The following is a 20,424-nucleotide window of genomic DNA, read 5'->3' on the forward strand; positions in this document are numbered from 1 at the left end:
CAAAAACACACACACAAAAAAACAACCAAACAACCCCCCCCCCAAAAAAAAACAAAACAAACAAACAAAAAACAAAAACAAAAAAAACCAAACCCAAACCCCACCAAAACAACAAAACACACACACACAACCCCCCCCCCCAAAAAAACAAAACAAAACAAAACAAAAACAAAAACAAAACAAAACAAAAAACAAAACAAACAAACAAAAAACCCGCAACCCCCCCCCCCAAAAAAAACAAAAACAAAACAAAACAAAAACAAAAACAAACAAAACAACAACAAAACAACAACAAAACAACCCCCCCCCCACACACACACAACAACAACAACAAGAACAAAAAAGCAAAAACAAAAAAACCCAACACACACACACACACACACACACAAACCCAGCAGCAAACAAACAACCTTCACCTTGCGCGTTCCCCAGCTGTGAATAGCAGTGCCCCATGACGACCCACGTGATGCTGAGCACGCGGATGCCATGGAGACAGCTGATGTCACTGGGGCTCTGGCCGCAGGCCAACACCTTGCGTCCGTTCTTCAGCACCGAGAAACTCAGGAGCACTTTACTGCCCAGACCTGTCGCCACAACGACAACAACATCAACATCACATTCATCATCGTCATCATCAACAACGATGACATCGACAACAACATCATCATCATCAACAACAACATCATCATCATCGACGACGGGGACAACAACAGCATCATCATCATCATCATCATCAACAACAACATCCAAAACACCATCATCATCAACAACAACAATAACATCACCAACATAATCAACAACAACAGCATCATCATCAACAACATCACCAACAACATCATCACCATCAACAACAACAACGTCACCAACACCATCATTATCAACAACAACAACATCACCAACATCATGAACAAGAACAACCACAACAACAACATCACCAACATCATCAACAACAACAACAACAACAACGTCACCAACACCATCATTACCAACAGCAACAACAACACCAACATCATGAACAAGAACAACCACAACAACAACATCACCAACACCATCAAAACAACATCACCGACACTATCATCATCACCGTCAACAACAGCATCACCAACACCATCAACAACAACATCACCATCATCAACATCACCATCACCAACATCACCAGTACATCAACAACAACATCACCACCAACCCCATCAACATCACCAACACCATCATCAACAACAACATCACCAGTACATCAACAACAACATCACCACCAACACCATCAACAACAACACCATCATCAACAACAACATCACCAGTACATCAACAACAACATCACCACCAACACCATCAACAACAACAACGACATCACCAACACCATCATCAACAACATCACCAACACCATCGACAACATCACAAACAGCAACAGTTTCAGTTTCAAATTTCTCAAGGATGTGTCTATGCGTTCGGGCCAGTCCCAATATACGCCACACCACATCATCAAACTAACACATAAATGACTCAGGCGTTCATTCAGTTTCAATTTTGTCAAGGAGGCGTCACTGTGTTCGGAAAAAAATCCCCATAATATGCGCTGCAGATTCCTGAACAGCAGCACAACCAAAAGCGCTTAGTCAGGCCTTGAGTGCATGCATATATATATATTTGTCGGCCCAACACTCGGCTTATATCACACATTGACATAAGTTTACATTTTGGCCAACAGCAAAGTGAGAGCTGTATTATCAATGGTTTCTCCAGTCAATGGGAAATCATTTACAGCTTAGTCTTTTTGTGAAGGACTATGACTCTCAAACCAGGAGGCAAAATTGCACTGGCTCTTAATGCTGCAGCCTTGTGGGCTAGTTTGCCTTTGGGAACCATCCCAACGCCGACTGTCCTAAAACCCTCTTGGCCGAGAGAGTGGGGATGTAACTTGGGCAAGACACTCTCCACTATAATCAAATTCTAGCCCAGATAGTCGGGGACAGCAGTTGCCTCCTCTGCTGTTCTGATGGTCATAGTCGGACACGACTGACTATCATATATACTTGTGTACCTATCCCAGAGAATTTCTCCTTCAGAATTTTGCCAGAGGACAACACCGTTGTCACCAAAGGTTCTTTTTCACTGCGCCAAGTGCATTGCTGCACATGGGACCTCAGTATATTGACTCATCCGAATGACCAGACGCTCACTTTGATTTTCCAGTCAAACCTGGGAGAAAAGACAAGAGCGGGATTCGAAATCAGACCCTCACGGTCTCTGTACCGGCAGGTGTACATCTTAACCATTCTACCACCTTCCTCTTTCAACATGACCAGCAACACCAACAACAACATCAACAACAACGACGACAACAACAACTGCAAACAAACAAAACAACAACACACAATCACACACCACCACAAACACACGCGCGCGCACGCACGTACGGACACACACACACACCCACACACAAACACACAAACAAAAACAAACACCTCACACACACCCACATCCACAAAAACAGCGTGTAATTCATGGGAAGAAGACTTAACAGGAATCAGAAATCAAGCAATGCAAAGAGACCACTACACCAGGCAATAATTCCAGAGAATCGGGCCGAAAAACTCAATCAGACAGCAAACAGGGTAACAAAACAAAATCACTTTTGTTACCAGCAACGTCATGGATATGACAAATATTATGCACAGTAACAATCTGTATCAGAAGCATTTTTACCTTGAGTTGAAGCTGAAATCTAATATTCCACGTTTGATTTCAAGATTACAAACAAAATTATAATTTAAAAAAAAAAAAGAAGAAAAAAATCACAAATAGTAACCAGTAGGCCTTCTTTTTCTTCTTCTTCACAACATGACTGAAATAAACCGTTCAACAGTAAATTACCCCCACACCAACACCCCATCATTCTCCTTCATCTCCTTATTTTCCTCCTCCTCCTCCCCGTTCTCCCTCTTTTTTTTTTTTTTTTCTTCCCTACTACTCCACATCCTGCTGTCCTCTTTCTCCACCCCCTCCCTCTTCTCCGCCTCCTCCACCCTCCTTCTTCCCCTTCTTCTATTCCTCCTTCTTCTTCTTTTCCTCCTCCATCTCTTCCATTTCCTCCTTCTTTTCCTCCTAACCCTCTTTCTCCTTTTTCTTCACAACGCGACTGACATCAACCAGGCAACAATACAATTACTCCCCTTTCCACCCAACCCATCGCCCATCAAGTTGCCGACTCTTGCCATAGACACCGACAACACCAGTACTGATAATATCAATGGTGATACTGGATAGTGGTGTTAGATATCCCTAGATGTGGGTTTTTTTCCCCCATCATCTGCACCATTTCAGTGGCATTACTCCCACGCCGCTCATTTAGATTCCCCCATACACGACCACACCCGGGTTCATCTGTCAAAGTTCCATCGTCGGCAGTCCGCAGGGAACCATCGATGTTAGGTCGCCAGGAGGCCACACACCAGAGGAGACCCTGCACTGCTGCTGAGTCACTTCGGTGGTGTTCAGTGATGCCTGTTCTGATTCAACGTACTTAGGACACCACCTACTAAGCCCCCTGCTAACGACAATAATAGCTTAGTCGCGGAGCCAGACTGAGTGAGCGTCCCTCCCAGAGTGGAGACCGCCACCACGTCCCTCAAACAACAGCCCCCCATGAATCTTCCGACACTGAAGACATTGACAAGACTCGCCCCAAGCACAGAAGTGGAGGGGTTATGGAAACTGAGGTTACCATGAGAGCAGGGCATGAAAGGCCACAGACTTTGAGACTGTTTTGTTTATATTGATGATGATGAAGGAGGAGGAGGAGGATGACGATGACGATGACGGACATCCCTAGATGTTAGTGTGTCTATCCACTTGCCCCACTCACTTTCTTTAGGCTTTGAATGTGTCTCGGTCACAGGCACAGTAACAGGCACAGGATCGCTGTCATGCTCCTTTGATCCCCCAGGCTGGGCAGTCGATGTCGATGCCTCGATCTTGGAATACGGTGGGGGTGGGAGCACCGATTTCTCATCACTGACACTATCTGTGCTCCGATTGGTCAAGGGGACGGGCACGTGACATCCGGTTTGGGCGACGGCAGTGTCCTCTGGCTTGGTTTCCAGGACATAGGCTTGGTTGACGTGGGTGACGTATGGTTGAGCAGCCTGGGGAGGGTTCTGTGGAGGTTTCGTTTCTGGTTTGTGATCCACACGCACTCCGTGAAAGGTTCCCACTGCGCACAGTGCGGCCAGTACGGCGAATATGGTCCTGGAAAATGAATCGTCATGATTAACATTTTCCACCCCCCCCCAAAATAATCAGTTTTGTTTTTTCAAGTCTGATTATAGATGCTCTGGGTAAATTCTTTTTTTCTTTCTTTTTTAATACACACACATACACACACACATATATATAATATAATATAGATAGACAGATATAGACAAACTACTAAAACAAATCCTATATTTCTCACTCTATCAGTCTATGTCTGTACGTTTACCTTAAATTTTGTTTTATATATTACAGTTCACTGCCAATGCTGGGGTATATGAGGCCGAGTCTACAGGGACGAAACTGTAGTCATATCATGCATGCAGTTGGCTCCACTCTCTCTCAGACAGAAATCAAATGGCCCCTAACTGCAGTCTTCGAAGGATTTCTGTGATTAATTTTACATTTCACTTTTTAATCTTTGCAAAGTCATTTTGAAATAACGAAAGATTTGTTTAGTAGTTGTTGCCTGTGCATTTTCTTCAAGAGTGATATATGTCTGGTCTGGTGCTGAAATAAGTCATTGCATTTTATTTAATGTCTAAAACCACCATCATGTATGAACAGACTATAAAGAAATAAGTTTAAGGTTCAGTTTCTGTCTCGAAGAGGCTTCACTGCGTTCGGACAAATCCATTTACGCTACACCACGTTGGTGAAGCAGATGCTCAAAAGTCCCCATAGATGGACGGTCATGCAGAGAGTGTCACCAGCAACCACCAACCATGCACACAACACTACAAATCAGGTCAGATCAACTTCTTTTACTGATGAACGTGCAGCCCAACAAGTGAATAGCATGCCAGGTAAGCTTGCTGAAGCAGAGAAGGAGTGAAAATAAACAAAAGGGGTAATCCTGCAGTTTAGAATACTAAACTCAGGGGGCCGTTCAAATGAAAAAATAGAGGTTGTTTTAGACTGACCTTGATGCGCTGAGTCGAATGCAACCCTCAGCTAAGCTCTACGGCCACTCCTTGTCAATGAAACAGAGACATAATAAATAGTAAACTCAGTCGGTCACTTCCCGAGCAACTATCGGCGAGCCATTTCACCCACGTGATCAGCAGTCAAAATGGCGTGCAGGTCGGGAAGGAGTACTACTTACCGTGCATTTGATCCAGTTTCGTGGCAAAAGGAGTGGTCTTAGAGCTTAGCTGAGGGTTGCATTCGACTAAGCGCATCGAAGTCAGTCTAAAACACCTTCTACTTTTTCATTTTAACGGCCCCTGAGTTTAGTATTCTAAACTGCAGGATTACCAACAAAAGGATACTTAGTTTCCCAAACAGGACATAAATACCAACATCGTACTAAAACATTTAAAAACCGCAACGTCACATTGTATTTTTCAATAGTGGCGACACCGAAAATTATAACATCCAAAAGACTTTTTTTTTTCCAGAAAAGATGTAACTTTGGATACTACAGTACACAAAAATGAACAAGTCTTCAAAAACTTCGCCAGGAAACTATTACGATAGTAGAGAAAGGTTAAGCGTTTGGAAGAAGCCTGAAATTTACATATCTGCATGTCAAATCAATTTGTATCAGGTGGGATTAGATCTAAAAATAGAATCGACCGGATACGATAGAAAATCACTTACTATGTCAGAAATATCCATAATCTGTACATAACATCAATGTAATGACAAAAATAGGGTATCTACTTTATGATGCAAACAAAGAGAAAAGGCTTGCTTTATGTGAACTGAGGGGATTCGAAGAAGGAATGAGAATAGCCAGAGCAACCACGTTCTTCAGAATGGCAGTGGCACATGACGTCTAAAAAGAGAAACCGGAGCTAATAATGATAATAATAATATTAATGGTATTTACATAGCGCTGAATCTTGTGAAGAGACAAATCAAAGCGCTTTCGCACCAGTCATTCACACGCATGCATAACTCTAAAACTGTAGAAACTAAAGACAAGGAAGAGGCAGGCAAGGGAGGCTATTTTGGGAAGAGGTGGGTTTTAAGGCCAGACTTCAAAGAGCTGAGTGTGGAGGCTTGACGAAGCGAAAAAGGAAGTTCATTCCAATCACAAGGTCCAGAGACAGAGAAAGAACGGCGGCCAACAGTCGAGTGTTTGAATCTGGATATGCGTAAACAGAGTGGATCCGAAGCCGATTGTAGTGAGCGAGATGGAGTGTAGAGGTGAAGGCAGCCGCAGAGATAGGAAGGGGCAGTTTTGTGAATTCATCTATAACACAGAGTGCTGATCTTGTACTTTATTCGGTGTGAGACAGGGAGCCAGTGGAGATGTTGCAAAAGAGGAGTGATGTGCTCAGATCTTTTCTTTCTGAGGACGAGTCGGGCAGCAGAGTTTTGTATGCGCTGAAGGGACTGAATGGATGAAGCAGGCAAACCAGACAATAGAGAGTTACAGTAGTCAAGGCGAGGGAATGAGAGAAACAACAAGTCTAGATGTTGCGATGAATAAATTTTCTGGAGACAGAACAAGCAGCATAACCCAACGCGCTTGCTCAGGCCTTGAGAGCATGTGTACATTTTTTGTGCGTACATATCAAAGTGGATTTTTTTCCTACCGGAGGACACCTTTGTTGCCATGGGTTCTTTTTCAGTGCGCTAGTGCATACTGCACACAGGACCTCGGTTTATCGTCCGAATGGCCAGTCAGTCAGTTTGATTTTTCCATTCAAACTTGGGAGAAAGGGCGAGAGAGGGAATCGAACCCAGACCCGCAAAGACTCTGTATGAGCCTCTAAACCATTCTGCCACCTTCCTCTTAGCTCACTCAGTACGGCCAGTCCTCTCTTCCCCTCTACACAGACCCCTCGGATGTGCAGTGGGTGTCTCAATGACCCAACCTTTAGCTTCCGTCGTCATAATTGTGGTATTCTTTGTCAACATTCACCTCTTCAGTATAAGAGCCTTCCGCTTGCAATATTTTGATGATGGTAATTGGGGTGAAACGCTGTTAACGTCGTCTCTTTCGCCGTTCGTACGGAGAGAGTTAAAGAACTAAACGGAATTAACAAGATGAACATGTGGACAAAGTCAGATCTTTTACCGTTTATCTTTTTTTTCAAACCTTATATTTGTTTTCATGGTAAACAAACAGACACACAGTAAGATATATAAGAGATTTGTTTTAGCAGTTTTTCTATATCGGCTGAGTATTCTAAACGTTTCATCTGTGCCGGGAGACAGACAGAAAGACATTCGACAGAAAGTTTTACAACAACAGCAACAATAATAATGATACATGATGATAGAAAGAAGAATGTACATTTGTATAGCGCCCTTTCTCTCCAAGAACTAAGGGCGCTTTACATCAAGAAAAAAGTGATAAAATACACAAACCATTCATGACCACTCTTTCTCCCTCCCCTTCCCTCCTCTCTCCCCACCCTCTCTCTCGTTCGTCATACATACAAACTGAGTTGACAGGCATAGGGTGGTGATGAAGAAGTTGGAAACTGAGAATCCTTACGGATAAGTTTTCAGAAGATGAGTTCACAGTGAAGAGTCCTAGGCAGAGACGGAGATCATCCCAATTTACTCTTTACTTACACAGCCGCAATGAATCGGCCGTCGTCCGATGGATCGCGTGATCTGTAGCAGTACTGGCCGTAATACTCGCTCCCGATTGATTCTGCCCATCGTCATCATCATCATCATCGTCATCTATTATCATCACCATCACCACCACCATCATGACGATAAGACCTTCCTCTTCGTCATCTCCACTGTCATCATCATCATCATCATCACAACCAACACCATCATCATCATCACAACCAACACCATCATCATCATCACAACCAGCACCATCATCATCATCACAACCAGCACCATCATCACCATCATCATCATCACAACCAGCACCATCATCACCTTCATCATCATCATCATCACAACCAGCACCATCATCACCATCATCATCATCACAACCAACACCATCATCATCATCACAACCAACACCATCATCATCATCACAACCAGCACCATCATCATCATCACAACCAGCACCATCATCATCATCACAACCAACACCATCATCACCTTCATCATCATCATCACCGCCACCACTACCAATACGACGATCAAGACCTTCCTCAGTCATCTTCATTGCCATCATCGTTGTCATCATCATCACCATCATCATCATCATCATCACAACCAACACCTTCATCATCATCATCATCATCATCGGCATCATCATCACAACCAACACCTTCATCATCATCATCATCATCATCGGCATCATCAAAACTAGCACCATCATTATCATCACCACTAATGTCATCATCATCATTGTTGAACCCGTCAGCCAAAATGTTGTTATCTGATATCAACACCACCCTCAGCACAGACATGCACACACACACACACACACACACGCACGCACGCACACACACGCACGCGCGCGCACACACACACACACACACACACATTCGCGCACACGCATACATTTTCTCTCACTATCTCTCTCTGCTTTGCCATCTGTCAATGGCTAGCAGTCAGCCGACTTTTCCCTGGGAAACAGCCCGTTGTGCAAATGACTTCGCTTATTCGTATAGCTCATAGAGCTTGGTCTCTGACCGACGATAGGGGGGCTGCTATACAAGTATCCATATCGACGAAGCCACTTTCTATCTGAGGGTCCCGGGTTCGAATCTCAGTGACTGCGCCTGGTGGGTAAAGGGTGGGGATTTTTCCAATCTCTCAGGTCAACATGTGTGCAGACCTGCAAGTGCCTGAACCCACTCCGCCCGCAGAAGATCAAATCTGCATATTAAAGATTCTGTAATCCACGTCAGCGTCCGGTGGGTTATGGAAACAAAAATATACCCAGCATGCACAACCCCGAAAACGGAGTATGGCTGTCTACATGGCGGGGTAAACAAACAAAACGGTCAAACACGTGAAATGTTACATCTCTGTCTGAGTGTGTACGTGTGCGTGCCTGAAATCTGATTGAATGACACAGGAAACGAATGATGAGCGCCCAATGGCAGCCGTCAGTCGGCTCTACCCACGTAGGCAGCCTGTTGTGCAAATGACCCCGTGTTTGTAAAGCACTTAGAGCTTGGTCTCCGGCCGAAGATAGGCACTGTATAAGTATCCATAAATAATATCATCATCATCATCATCATCATCACAAGTCACTTACGCAAGGTGGGCTGAATCAAGAAGTATCTCTGGACCTCATTGCACGAGCTGGGTAGACAAAGATGGAGGCCCAAAACAGGTTGCCCCAGCTTAGCCTGTAAACAGAGGATGGGAATGGGTGGATGGTTTATTCAGAGCAGGGTCCGATTCGCCTATTTCACGGGCCGTTTCGCCTACTCTTTAATCGTGTCGTCGCCACTCTCAGTGGCCTTCTTAAGAGTTGGACTTTTAACTCACTCAGTACGGCCAGTCCTCTCTTCTCCTCTACACAGACCCCTCGGATGTCCAGTGGGTGTCTGAATGACCCAACCTTTAGCTTCCGTCGTCAGAACTGTGGTATTCTTTGTCAACATTCACCTCTTCAGTATAAGAGCGTCCCGCTTGCAATATTTTGATGATGGTAATTGGGATGAAACGCTGTTAACGTCGTCTCTTTCGCCGTTCGTATGGAGAGAGTTAATTTTTGACTCACTTGTGTAAACAAAGTGAGTCTATGTTTTAACTCGGTTGTCTGTCTGTGTGTGTGTGTGTGTGTGTGTGTGTGTGTGTGTGTCCGTGTGTCTGTGTGTCTGTGGTAAACTTTAACATTGACATTTTCTCTGCAAATACTTTGTCAGTTGACACCAAATTTGGCATAAAAATAGGAAAAATTCAGTTCTTTCCAGTCATCTTATTTAAAACAATATTGCACCAATGGGATGGGCACAAAAAAATATAAAAAGAAGCCTAATTATATGCAAACTCCATTTACTGTTATATATATATTTTTTGTATTCTCTAAACTTGGCACTTTAACCTCTTATTCTGACACAACAACAAGAGGAGTCATTATTATCATTTTTTGTTCAAACAGGAACTTCTTTTGCTAAGCATGGAATTTTTATTTATTTTGCAAACGTTTTGGTGCAGATAGTAAAAAAAGGGAAATTACTCTGTAATTAATGCTAGGGGACTTAATTTATCACGAGTGAGTCTTGAAGGCCTTGTTTTTCTTGTCCCGCTGCTACGCCTACCGGCATTTCCCGTTTCGCACTTTTCGACCTCTCTGTCTCTGTCTGTCTGTCTGTCTGTCTTTGTCTCTCTGTGTATCTGTCTGTCTGTCTGTCTCTCTTTGCCACAGTCTGGGTTTGTTCCCTTTAATTGAAAAGGTGGGTTTCCATATCCCGACGAATCAGATTTTTGTTGTTTTTTCTCTAATTTATCTCTAATTTATTTATTCATTTATTTATTTGTTTTATTTTATTTTATTTAAAAAAAAATTATATAATTTTTTTTTCTCAAGGCCTGACTAAGCGCGTTGGGTTACGGTGCTGGTAAGGCATCTGCTTGGCAGATGTGGTGTAGCGTGTATGGATTTGTCCGAACGCAGTGAGGCCTCCTTGAGCTACTGATACTGATATTGATCTCTAATTTCCTTGCGTTTCTTCTGACTGGCCTTCTCTTTTTTCGTTCCTTTATTCTCTCTCTCTCTCTCTCTTCCTCTCCCTCTCTCTCTCTGTGTCTATCTGTCCGTCTGTCTCTCACACACACACACACACACACACACACACACACACACACACACGGAGCAACAGAGCACATAGGCAAAGTGGGAATAGGCGAGTAGGGATCTCCAATGCGGTGACTGGCGAATAGGGATAACATCGGTTTATTCGTTCTAAGCTGCTGCCCTAAACGAAATGGTGTCAAAAAACTAAATGTTTGAAAATACAACAACAACAAAAAAACCAACTCGTCGTAGACAACACATTACACCATTATTAAGTGACATACATTCAGCAAAGGAATGCATAATACACAATCATACATCATACACGCTTGGTTAACTGCACGCCGCTGTTAAGGTACACACGCTGTTCGTGAAAAGGATATACACTTCAATTAGCCTACTCTTAAACATAAAAAAGGATCGTAACTTTAAATGATATTAGTACACAGATACACTGGCACGTTTCTGATAGTTCATGTACAGATTCCACAAGTCACGACTGAATCTAACACCGACAGGGTAACTGCTAACTTTTCAATGGTATATATTATACTCTTAAAAGTGATATGCTGTCGACACGCTAAGAGATACGACGGAATTTATCTTGGATTCTATCCACCACCACCCCCAACCCCCCCCCCATTTTGCATTGCATTACTTCTGTTCAACAAAACCGATTAAACCACTTAGTAGCAATTACAATTCCGCGCACAATTTTTGTCATTTCACCAGAGTTCGGCAGTCAATGGGTTAAATCATACAAGACAGGACAGATCTGTAAGGAGAGGGGGCGAAAGGGTGGTAGAGAGAAAGGGGGGGGGGGGGAGGGGTTAAAGTGATAAATTTGATTCCTTTTTTTAATTCTTCTTAAAAAAATTTTTTTTTTTTACCTCGATTCTGACTTCGGTAACCGACCAGGAATACGTGGGTTGCAAACGCACGGGCGCACAAACGCATGCGTGAATGTGTATACACGCAGGCATGTTTTGACGCACTCTCACGCGCGTACGTGCGCGCGCGCAGCCACCCCCCTCACACACACACACACACACACACACACACACATTCTCTCTCTATCTCTTTCTCACTGATACACACGCAAACACTGATACACACACACAGTCTCTCTCACTCACTTCCAGTCAGAAAAAAAAAATCTGAAGCACTCAACAATAATAACAACAGCAACAACATCAGGACCAACAACAAGAACAACAACGCAAAAAGCAGAAACATAAAGAAAACAAAAAACAACAACAAAACAACAACAACAAAAAACATACTCACTAGAGCACCAGGAGATTTTACAGCCATGCCACAAAACAGTCCTTCTATGTTGTGGTGAGACTGGTCAGTGAAAGAGATGGATGAACACTCGTCATAATCCCCAAAGAAGGTGTTCGATCCTTTCAACACCCCAGGAAGTAGCTTACCCATGGCGTCCAACACTGAAATGAATGGAAACGAAACGAAACTAAACGAGTTTTTATTTTAAGAGTACTGGATTAAACACAACTACCTTTTTTCTTTCTTTAAATTAAAATTTTTTTTTTTTCAGAAGCAGTACAGTATGCGATTCGCAGAGGAGCAGTGAAGTATCAAAGTAAACGATAACGTGTCCAGATTTTTTCTGAGAATGGGTTCATGAGACGATCCCATTCTGAAAATGAAAAGGAGAAACATTCAATAGCAAGAAGTGTGTGTGTGTGTGTTCACACACACGTATAATTATATTTAATGTATGTGTGTGTGTGTGTGTGTGTGTGTGTGTGTGTGTAGCCAAGCGCTCAGCTGGCCACCTTAACCATAGTTCAACTCGCAGCACTCCCCGTGAAGCGGATAACCGTTTTTACAACAGTGACGGTGTCCAACCATTGACTGTTGATGTCAGTTGCGTGGCGTAACGCTATTCAAATTCAAATTTGAAAAGAAAGCTGTTAGGCGTTCAGCGTTGTCGTCTGCTCCATCGACGGGCGCAATAGCCGGGTGGTTAAAGCGTTGGACTGTCAATCTGAGGGTCCCGGGTTCGAATCACGGTGACGGCGCCTGGTGGGTAAAGGGTGGAGATTTTTACGATCTCCCAGGTCAACATATGTGCAGACCTGCTAGTGCCTGAACCCCCTTCGTGTGTATATGCAAGCAGAAGATCAAATACGCACGTTAAAGATCCTGTAATCCATGTCAGCGTTCGGTGGGTTATGGAAACAAGAACATACCCAGCATGCACACCCCCGAAAACGGAGTATGGCTGCCTACATGGCGGGGTAAAAACGGTCATACACGTAAAAGCCCACTCGTGTGCATACGAGTGAACGCAGAAGAAGTCTGCTCCATCCAGTCATTTTGCCCGGCGCTGCTCTGCGAAGTTGGTATTGAGCGTGTCGTGCAGACACACAGCCCATTACCGAACATTCTACTGCACAGTCTTCTTCCTCTCTCAATATTGTAAAAAAAAAACAAACAAACAAACAAACAAAAAAAAAACAAAAAAAAAACAGTAGAAAAACCCTTTTCGTGACTAGCCGTCTATATGTTTCTGGCCTGTGCACGGATCGTTTCACCTTCGAAGCTTACATAGTTTCATGCTCATGTTGGTCCTCCCATATGCACAATAAGTGACAGCTATTTCACACTATACAGTGCTCTACAGAATTACTACCCACTCCTAACGATTAAGCAGGCAGAAACCACTACTCAAGCAAAGAGAGCTTTCCAATTGTTCGGCAGGGATCTCATTTTTGTTAAGGAAATGTCTCTCAATAACCAACACGAGCAGAACATGGAAAGTTAAGTCAGGAATATAGGTAAAACAAACGTTCTAACATTGTTCTAAAATCTGCATGTGGAAATGGGGGCCAGTAGCAAGGAATGAAAAATAAGAAAATAAGAAAAGAAAGAACATGAACAACACAAGCTGCTCACTTTGCAAGGCCCACATCTCGCCCTTCATGAGGCTCTGTGCAAAGGAATTGAGGTCTGCAGCGCACTGCGAGTTAGGGTCCACAGGAAACTGCTGCTTCAGCATCGTCTGCAGTCCCATCCCTCCAGACAGGTTCCTCAGCATCGTCATCCCTATCGTCGACAGCGACGACATGAGGCTGGGGAGAACAAAGACACACACACACACACACACACACACACACAGAGGACATTGTTGTGGTGTTGTTCCTTTATACATCCTTGTGCACCCCCGCATGATTATAACTCAAAACAGAAACACATTCAACGAATGCATCACCCTGGCAAAGCAATGAATTAAAGTCAATAATCAAACCAAACCGAACCATAAATGGAGATTTTTTTTGTGTGTGGGGTGGGGGTGTGGGGATTTGGAGGCTCAACGAAATAAACCGTTGATGATCCGGAAATATAGCTTAATCCGGAAGACTTACAAACCTATTATTGGTATGACAAGATTTTTTTCCCCACAATGTTTAATCCAATTTGGTATGGGCAGAGTAAGTATTTCCAAAGAAAATGACAATGTAAATGTTTACCACACACACACACACACACACACACACACACACACACACACACACAACAAAGAGACAACCGAACACTGGGTTATTACACAGAGTCGCACTGAGTCACAAGTGAGTCAAAAATAAAAGCAAAGTGGCATGGTACGGTGAGAGGAGGGGGAGGGGACTTCTGATAATGATCGAGCGTCCCGGGTTCGAATCTCGGTCACGGCGCCTGGTGGGTAAAGGGTGGAGATTTTTACAGATCTCCCTGTGCAGACCTGCTAGTCCCTGAACCCCCTTCCTGTGTATACGAACGCATAAGATCAAACACGCACATTAAAGATCCTGCAATCCATGTCAGCTTTCGGTGGGTTATGGAAACAAGAACATACCCAGTATGCACACCCCTGAAAATGGAGTATGGCTGCCTACATGGTGGGGGTAAATAAACAAAACGGTCATACACGTACAATGTTACATGTCTGAGATAGTGTGTATGTGTTTATGACTGAAACCTGATTGAATGACACAGGAAACAAATGATGAGTGCCCGGGCAATGGCAGCTGATAGTCAGTCTTACCCAGGTAGACAGCCTCTTGTGCAAATGGCTCCGTGTTTGTAAACTGCTTACAGCATGGTCTCCGATCGAGGATAGGCACTATATAAGTAACGATATCATTCAATGACTCTGTGTTTATAAAGCACTTAGAACGTTGTCTCCGACCGAGGTTGGGCACTATATGAATATCCATACCAATCAATGACTCTGTGTAAGCAAAACGCTTAGAGCTTGGTCTTTGAGTGAGGATAGGTGGTGTATAAGTATCCATATCAATCAACTCCTTGTTTGTAAAGCACTTAAGGCTTGGTCTTCGAGCAAGGATAGGCACTATATAAGTAACGATATCATTCAATGACTGTGTTTGTAAAGCACTTTGAACGTTGTCTCCGACCGAGGTTGGGCACTATATGAATATCCATACCAATCAATGACTCTGTGTTAGCAAAGCGCTTAGAGCTTGGTCTTTGAGTGAGGATAGGTGGTGTATAAGTATCCATATCAATCAACTCCTTGTTTGTAAAGCACTTAAGGCTTGGTCTTCGAGCAAGGATAGGCACTATATAAGTAACGATATCATTCAATGACTCTGTGTTTATAAAGCACTTAGAACGTTGTCTCCGACCGAGGTTGGGCACTATATGAATATCCAAACCAATCAATGACTCTGTGTAAGCAAAACGCTTAGAGCTTGGTCTTTGAGTGAGGATAGGTGGTGTATAAGTATCCATATCAATCAACTCCTTGTTTGTAAAGCACTTAAGGCTTGGTCTTCGAGCAAGGATAGGCTCTATATAAGTAACGATATCATTCAATGACTGTGTTTGTAAAGCACTTTGAACGTTGTCTCCGACCGAGGTTGGGCACCATATGAATATCCATACCAATCAATGACTCTGTGTTAGCAAAGCGCTTAGAGCTTGGTCTTTGAGTGAGGATAGGTGGTGTATAAGTATCCATATCAATCAACTCATTGTTTGTAAATCACTTAAGGCTTGGTCTTCGAGCAAGGATAGGCGCTTTATAAGTATCCATATCAATTAATGACTCCGTGTTTCTAAAGCGCTTAGAGCTTGGTCTTCGAGCGAGGATAGGCGCAAAGTAATACGGTTCAAAAACGGCTGTCTCTATACTACTGTGCGCCATCGTTTACGTAAGTATTACCTGGGATCGTTGAGAATGGCAGCCACAACATCCTCAGGGGAACTGTTTGGAGAAAGGTGCAGAGAGCTGAGACCTTGAAGAACGTCAGGGAACATGTTGGCGAGCATTGTCTGTAGCTTCTGATCAGTTCCTTGCTGCTCGAAACTGTGCAGGAGTTGCTGCGTACTGTTCGCCAGAGCTTGGGAGGAAGAGTTGTCGCCCTTCAGCAGGGCTTCGATCCAGGCGGGGATGTTTTGAGTTCTGTGTCAGGTATGACACGCAAGTCAATGTTTTTATTATTTTCATTTTTCATTTCTTAATCTAATTTTATTATTCTTATATTATGTGTACATGACAAACAAACAAACTAACTAACTAACTAACTAAACCATCCATTTTTTCATTCGTTCATTCATTTATTTGGTTACACATTTATCGAATAATCATTCTAGTAATGTCTTTTCTAGTAATATATTTCCTTTCTTTTCCTTTTTCTTCTTTCTCGATTCATTTCATTTTTTCTTTCGTTCTCTCTTTCTTTCTTTGGCTGACTTTGGCTTGCTAGCTATCAATCTTATAAGAATACAACCCCCCCCCCCAAAAAAAAAAAAAAAAAAAAAAACCACCAAAAAACAAACAAACAAAAACGAGCATACAAAACAACAAAACCCAGTGATATAACAATATACACACACTAAATCCAAATCACATCAAACGTCACCAGTGTGTATAAGCAATGACCCCAACGCCAACAGAAATAAAACTGGAGATTACAAAACACATAATTACACAGACAATAGAAAAAAAGAAAAAAGAAAGAAAGAACAATAAGATAAAAAAAAGAAAAAAAAGATAGACAACCATGTCGCCCGTAAGATCATCAAATCGTTTGAGTGCATAAAATGGGAAAGATTTTATCTGTCCTGTTTTACGGTGGTGTGGTGATGATGAAGGAAGGACTGACTTAAAATTAAGCATTATATTCCACATTAACTCACTCAGTACGGCCAGTCCTATCTTCTCCTCTACACAGACCCCTCGGATGTCCAGTGGGTGTCTGAATGACCCAACCTTTAGCTTCCGTCGTAAGAATTGTGGTATTCTTTGTCAACATTCACGTCTTCAGTATAAGAACCTTCCTATTGCAATATTTTGATGATGGTAATTGGGGTGAAACGCTGTTAACGTCGGCTCTTTCGCCGTTCGTATGGAGAGAGTTAAATCTGGTGACGTTATCGTTTACTTTGGCATTTCACTGCTCCTCTGTGAATCGCATACTGTACTGCTTCTGAAAAATCAACTAACTGATTACTCCTCTATTTGTCCATTAATAATCTGTACATCGAACCATAAGAATGATCAACCAACCAGTTAATACCCCCACCCCAACCCCCCATAAATCCCTCCATTACTCTGTCTATTCATCAGTCATCCAGTTGATAATCCCTCCATGAATCCCTCAATCAGTGTCTCCACCCATCTCCAACCAGTTGATAACCTCTTATAAATCCCTCCATTAGCCTGTCCATCCAACAATTAACCAGTAAGTAAGCCCCCCCGCCCACTCCCCGCACTCTCCCCCCTCCTTCATAAATCCCTCATTTATTCTGTCCATCCATCAGTCAACTAGTTAATAAAGCCCCATGAATACCTTCAATAGTCTGTCTATCCATCAACCAACAGTCAGTCTGTGCATTCACAATCAAAATCCACTCATAATTCCCTACGTTAGTCTGTCCATTTATCATTTAACCAGTTATTAAATACCCCATAAATCTCTCCATTAGTCTGTCCATTTATCAGTTAACCAGTTATTAAATACCCCATAAATCTCTCCATTAGTCTGTCCATTTATCAGTTAACCAGTTATTAAATACCCCATAAATCTCTCCATTAGGCTGTCGATTTATCAGTTAACAAGTTAACAAAATACCCCATAAATCCCTCCATTAGGCTGTCCATTCGTCAACCAACCAGTTATCAATCCAACACGCACACCCATACCCCACACACTCACCCACACACCCACACTCACACACCTCTACTACCCACATCCCCCCTCCCCCCTTCCACACACGCACAAACATACAGGACCCCGTCCCCACCTTCGCCCCATCTCCCGCCCCCCTCCACACACACACACACACAGGTCCTCATTCCTACCCCCTACCCCCACACAAACCTACACTCGCACACCTCCAATTCCCCACCTTCATCCACCCACCCACACATACAGGACACCCCCCCCCTTTCTCCCCTCCCTCCACACCCACACACATACATAAGCACCTCCACTCCCTATCAACAGCTACACCACCACCACCACCACCAACAACAACAACACACACACACACACACACACACACACACACACACACACACACCTCACCTGGGATCAGCGAAGAGACTGGCCAGGACCTGACCGACGTCATCATTACCCCCCTGCACGCCTCCCACCCCCACCCCACCCAGCCCTTGCAGAATTCCGGGCAGGCGCGAGACCAGATCGGAAACGCCCGTCCCAGATCCGTTCTTCCCTGAAGAAGAGCCCTCGGCCAAGGCTCCGAACAGGCTTTCCACAGACGCCACGATGTTTTCGCTCCAGGTGGACGCCTGGCCTTCATGCCTGTTGTCCGGGCTGCTTGAGCTCGTGGTGGTGGTGGTGGTGCTTTGAGGTGGTGGTGGGGAAGAAGAAGAAGAGGAGGAGGAGGAGGAGGTGATGCTCTGGCATCGACATCCGCCTGGTAGTAGCAGCAGCAGTAGCAGAAGGGGAGAGCATCGGAGGGGGAACAGACGTTGCGGTTTCATCGGTGCGGAGCGGTCTGGAAATTATTATAAAAAGGGACGTGAGGATAGGGTTGGGGGTGGCGCGGGGCGGAGATAAGCTTGGCGAGAGGGGGGGAATCGAATGATTGTAAGTAAATGAATACGAAATATTACAACGATGAGGCTGGGAGAGTAGAGGGTTAGACGATAATAGAGAGTGGTAACTCTCTCCATTTACAAGGCACATAACTTCAAGTCGATGCTGCTTACGAAGACTATTCGGGATTGAAAGGCAATGGCAGACTTGAATAAAAGCTGATTTGTGTTTGCACATTTCATCTGTCATTGCTGCTGTGTGCACATGTCAAATGATCGGTGTAAGGACAAGTCCGGAGCTTCCTTTTTTTTATTATTATTTTTTAGGAAGTGTCTGAGTTTGTTCCAGTGTACCTGTTATTTACCTGTGTGCAAGCTGAATCCATAGTATAAGCAGCATTGACTTGAAGTTGTCTGCCTTGTGAATGGAGAGAGTTACCACTCTTTATTGTTGTCTAAATGAATACGTTTGACGACAATCTCATGGAGGTAGCATCGCCATTGTCTACAGAGACATCTTGGAGTCTTCCCTTTCCTTCTCCCATAACCACGCCTTCTTTCCACATGACACTTTTGACATGCTCGAAGTCATTCTCAATGTTCCTGGTCACTCAATCATCTTCTGTTGTCTCTATCGTCCTCCTCCTAGTCGTAAAAACAACTTAACGTCTTCTCTGTTTGACGATGAGTTCCGAACATTACTTGATTACTACAACCTTTGTTCTGGCAAACTTATCAGACTTGTTGCTTCTCTCATTCTCTCAACTCGCCTTGGCTACTGCAGCTCTCAATTGTCTGGTTTGCCTGCTTCATCTACTCAGTCCCTACAGCGCATACAAAACTGACTCTGCTGCCCGACTCGTACGTCCCCAGACTGAAAAGATCTGAGCACATCTCTCCTCTTTTGCAGCATCTCCACTGGCTCCCTGTCTCACACAGAATAAAGTACAAGATCAGCACTCTATGTTATAAATGTATTCACAAATCTGCCCCTCCCTATCTCTGTGGCTGCCTTCACCTCTACACTCCATCTCGCTCTCTACGATCGGCTTCGGATCCACTCTGTTTACGCATACTCAGGTTCAAACACTCGACTGTTGGCTGCCGTTCTTTCTCTGTCTCTGGACCTTGCAACTGGAATGAACTTCCTCTTTCTCTTTGTCAGGTCTCGGCCTTAAAACCCACCTCTTCCCAAAATAGCCTCCCTTTCCTGCCTCTTCCTTGTCTTCAGTATCTTCAGTTTTAGAGTTATGCATGCATGTGAATGACTGGTTCGAAAGCGCTTTGATTTGTCTCTGCACAAGATTCAGCGCTATATAAATACCATTATTGTTATTATTATTGTTGTTGCTGTTGTTGTTGTTGCTGCTGTTGTTGTTGTTGTTGTTATCATTATTGTGTTTGTTTGATATGATTACGTGCAGGGCTCAACACTCGGCTTAAAAATACCATTATTATTATTATTATTGTGTTTGTTTGATATGATTACATGGAGGGCTCAACGCTCGGCTGAATCAAA

General features: G+C 43.6%; 1 protein-coding gene across 1 annotated transcript in view; it reads right to left on the bottom strand.

Moving 5' to 3' along the window:
• Positions 1–20,424, bottom strand: part of LOC143276613 (O-acyltransferase like protein-like) — a 43,917-nt gene that overhangs the window by 21,010 nt on the left and 2,483 nt on the right. The window contains exons 2-9 of the mRNA XM_076581222.1: positions 18,433–18,865; positions 16,065–16,304; positions 13,796–13,971; positions 12,161–12,321; positions 9,386–9,479; positions 7,783–7,864; positions 3,863–4,245; positions 417–584 (exon numbers count right to left, since the gene is read on the bottom strand). Of these exons, the coding sequence (XP_076437337.1) occupies positions 417–584; positions 3,863–4,245; positions 7,783–7,864; positions 9,386–9,479; positions 12,161–12,321; positions 13,796–13,971; positions 16,065–16,304; positions 18,433–18,851 (1,723 nt within the window). The 5' untranslated portion in view covers positions 18,852–18,865. The remainder of the gene's footprint in view (positions 1–416; positions 585–3,862; positions 4,246–7,782; positions 7,865–9,385; positions 9,480–12,160; positions 12,322–13,795; positions 13,972–16,064; positions 16,305–18,432; positions 18,866–20,424) is intronic.

This window comes from Babylonia areolata, chromosome 32, assembly GCF_041734735.1.
Source record: "Babylonia areolata isolate BAREFJ2019XMU chromosome 32, ASM4173473v1, whole genome shotgun sequence".
In the NCBI taxonomy this organism is placed as follows: domain Eukaryota; kingdom Metazoa; phylum Mollusca; class Gastropoda; order Neogastropoda; family Buccinidae; genus Babylonia; species Babylonia areolata.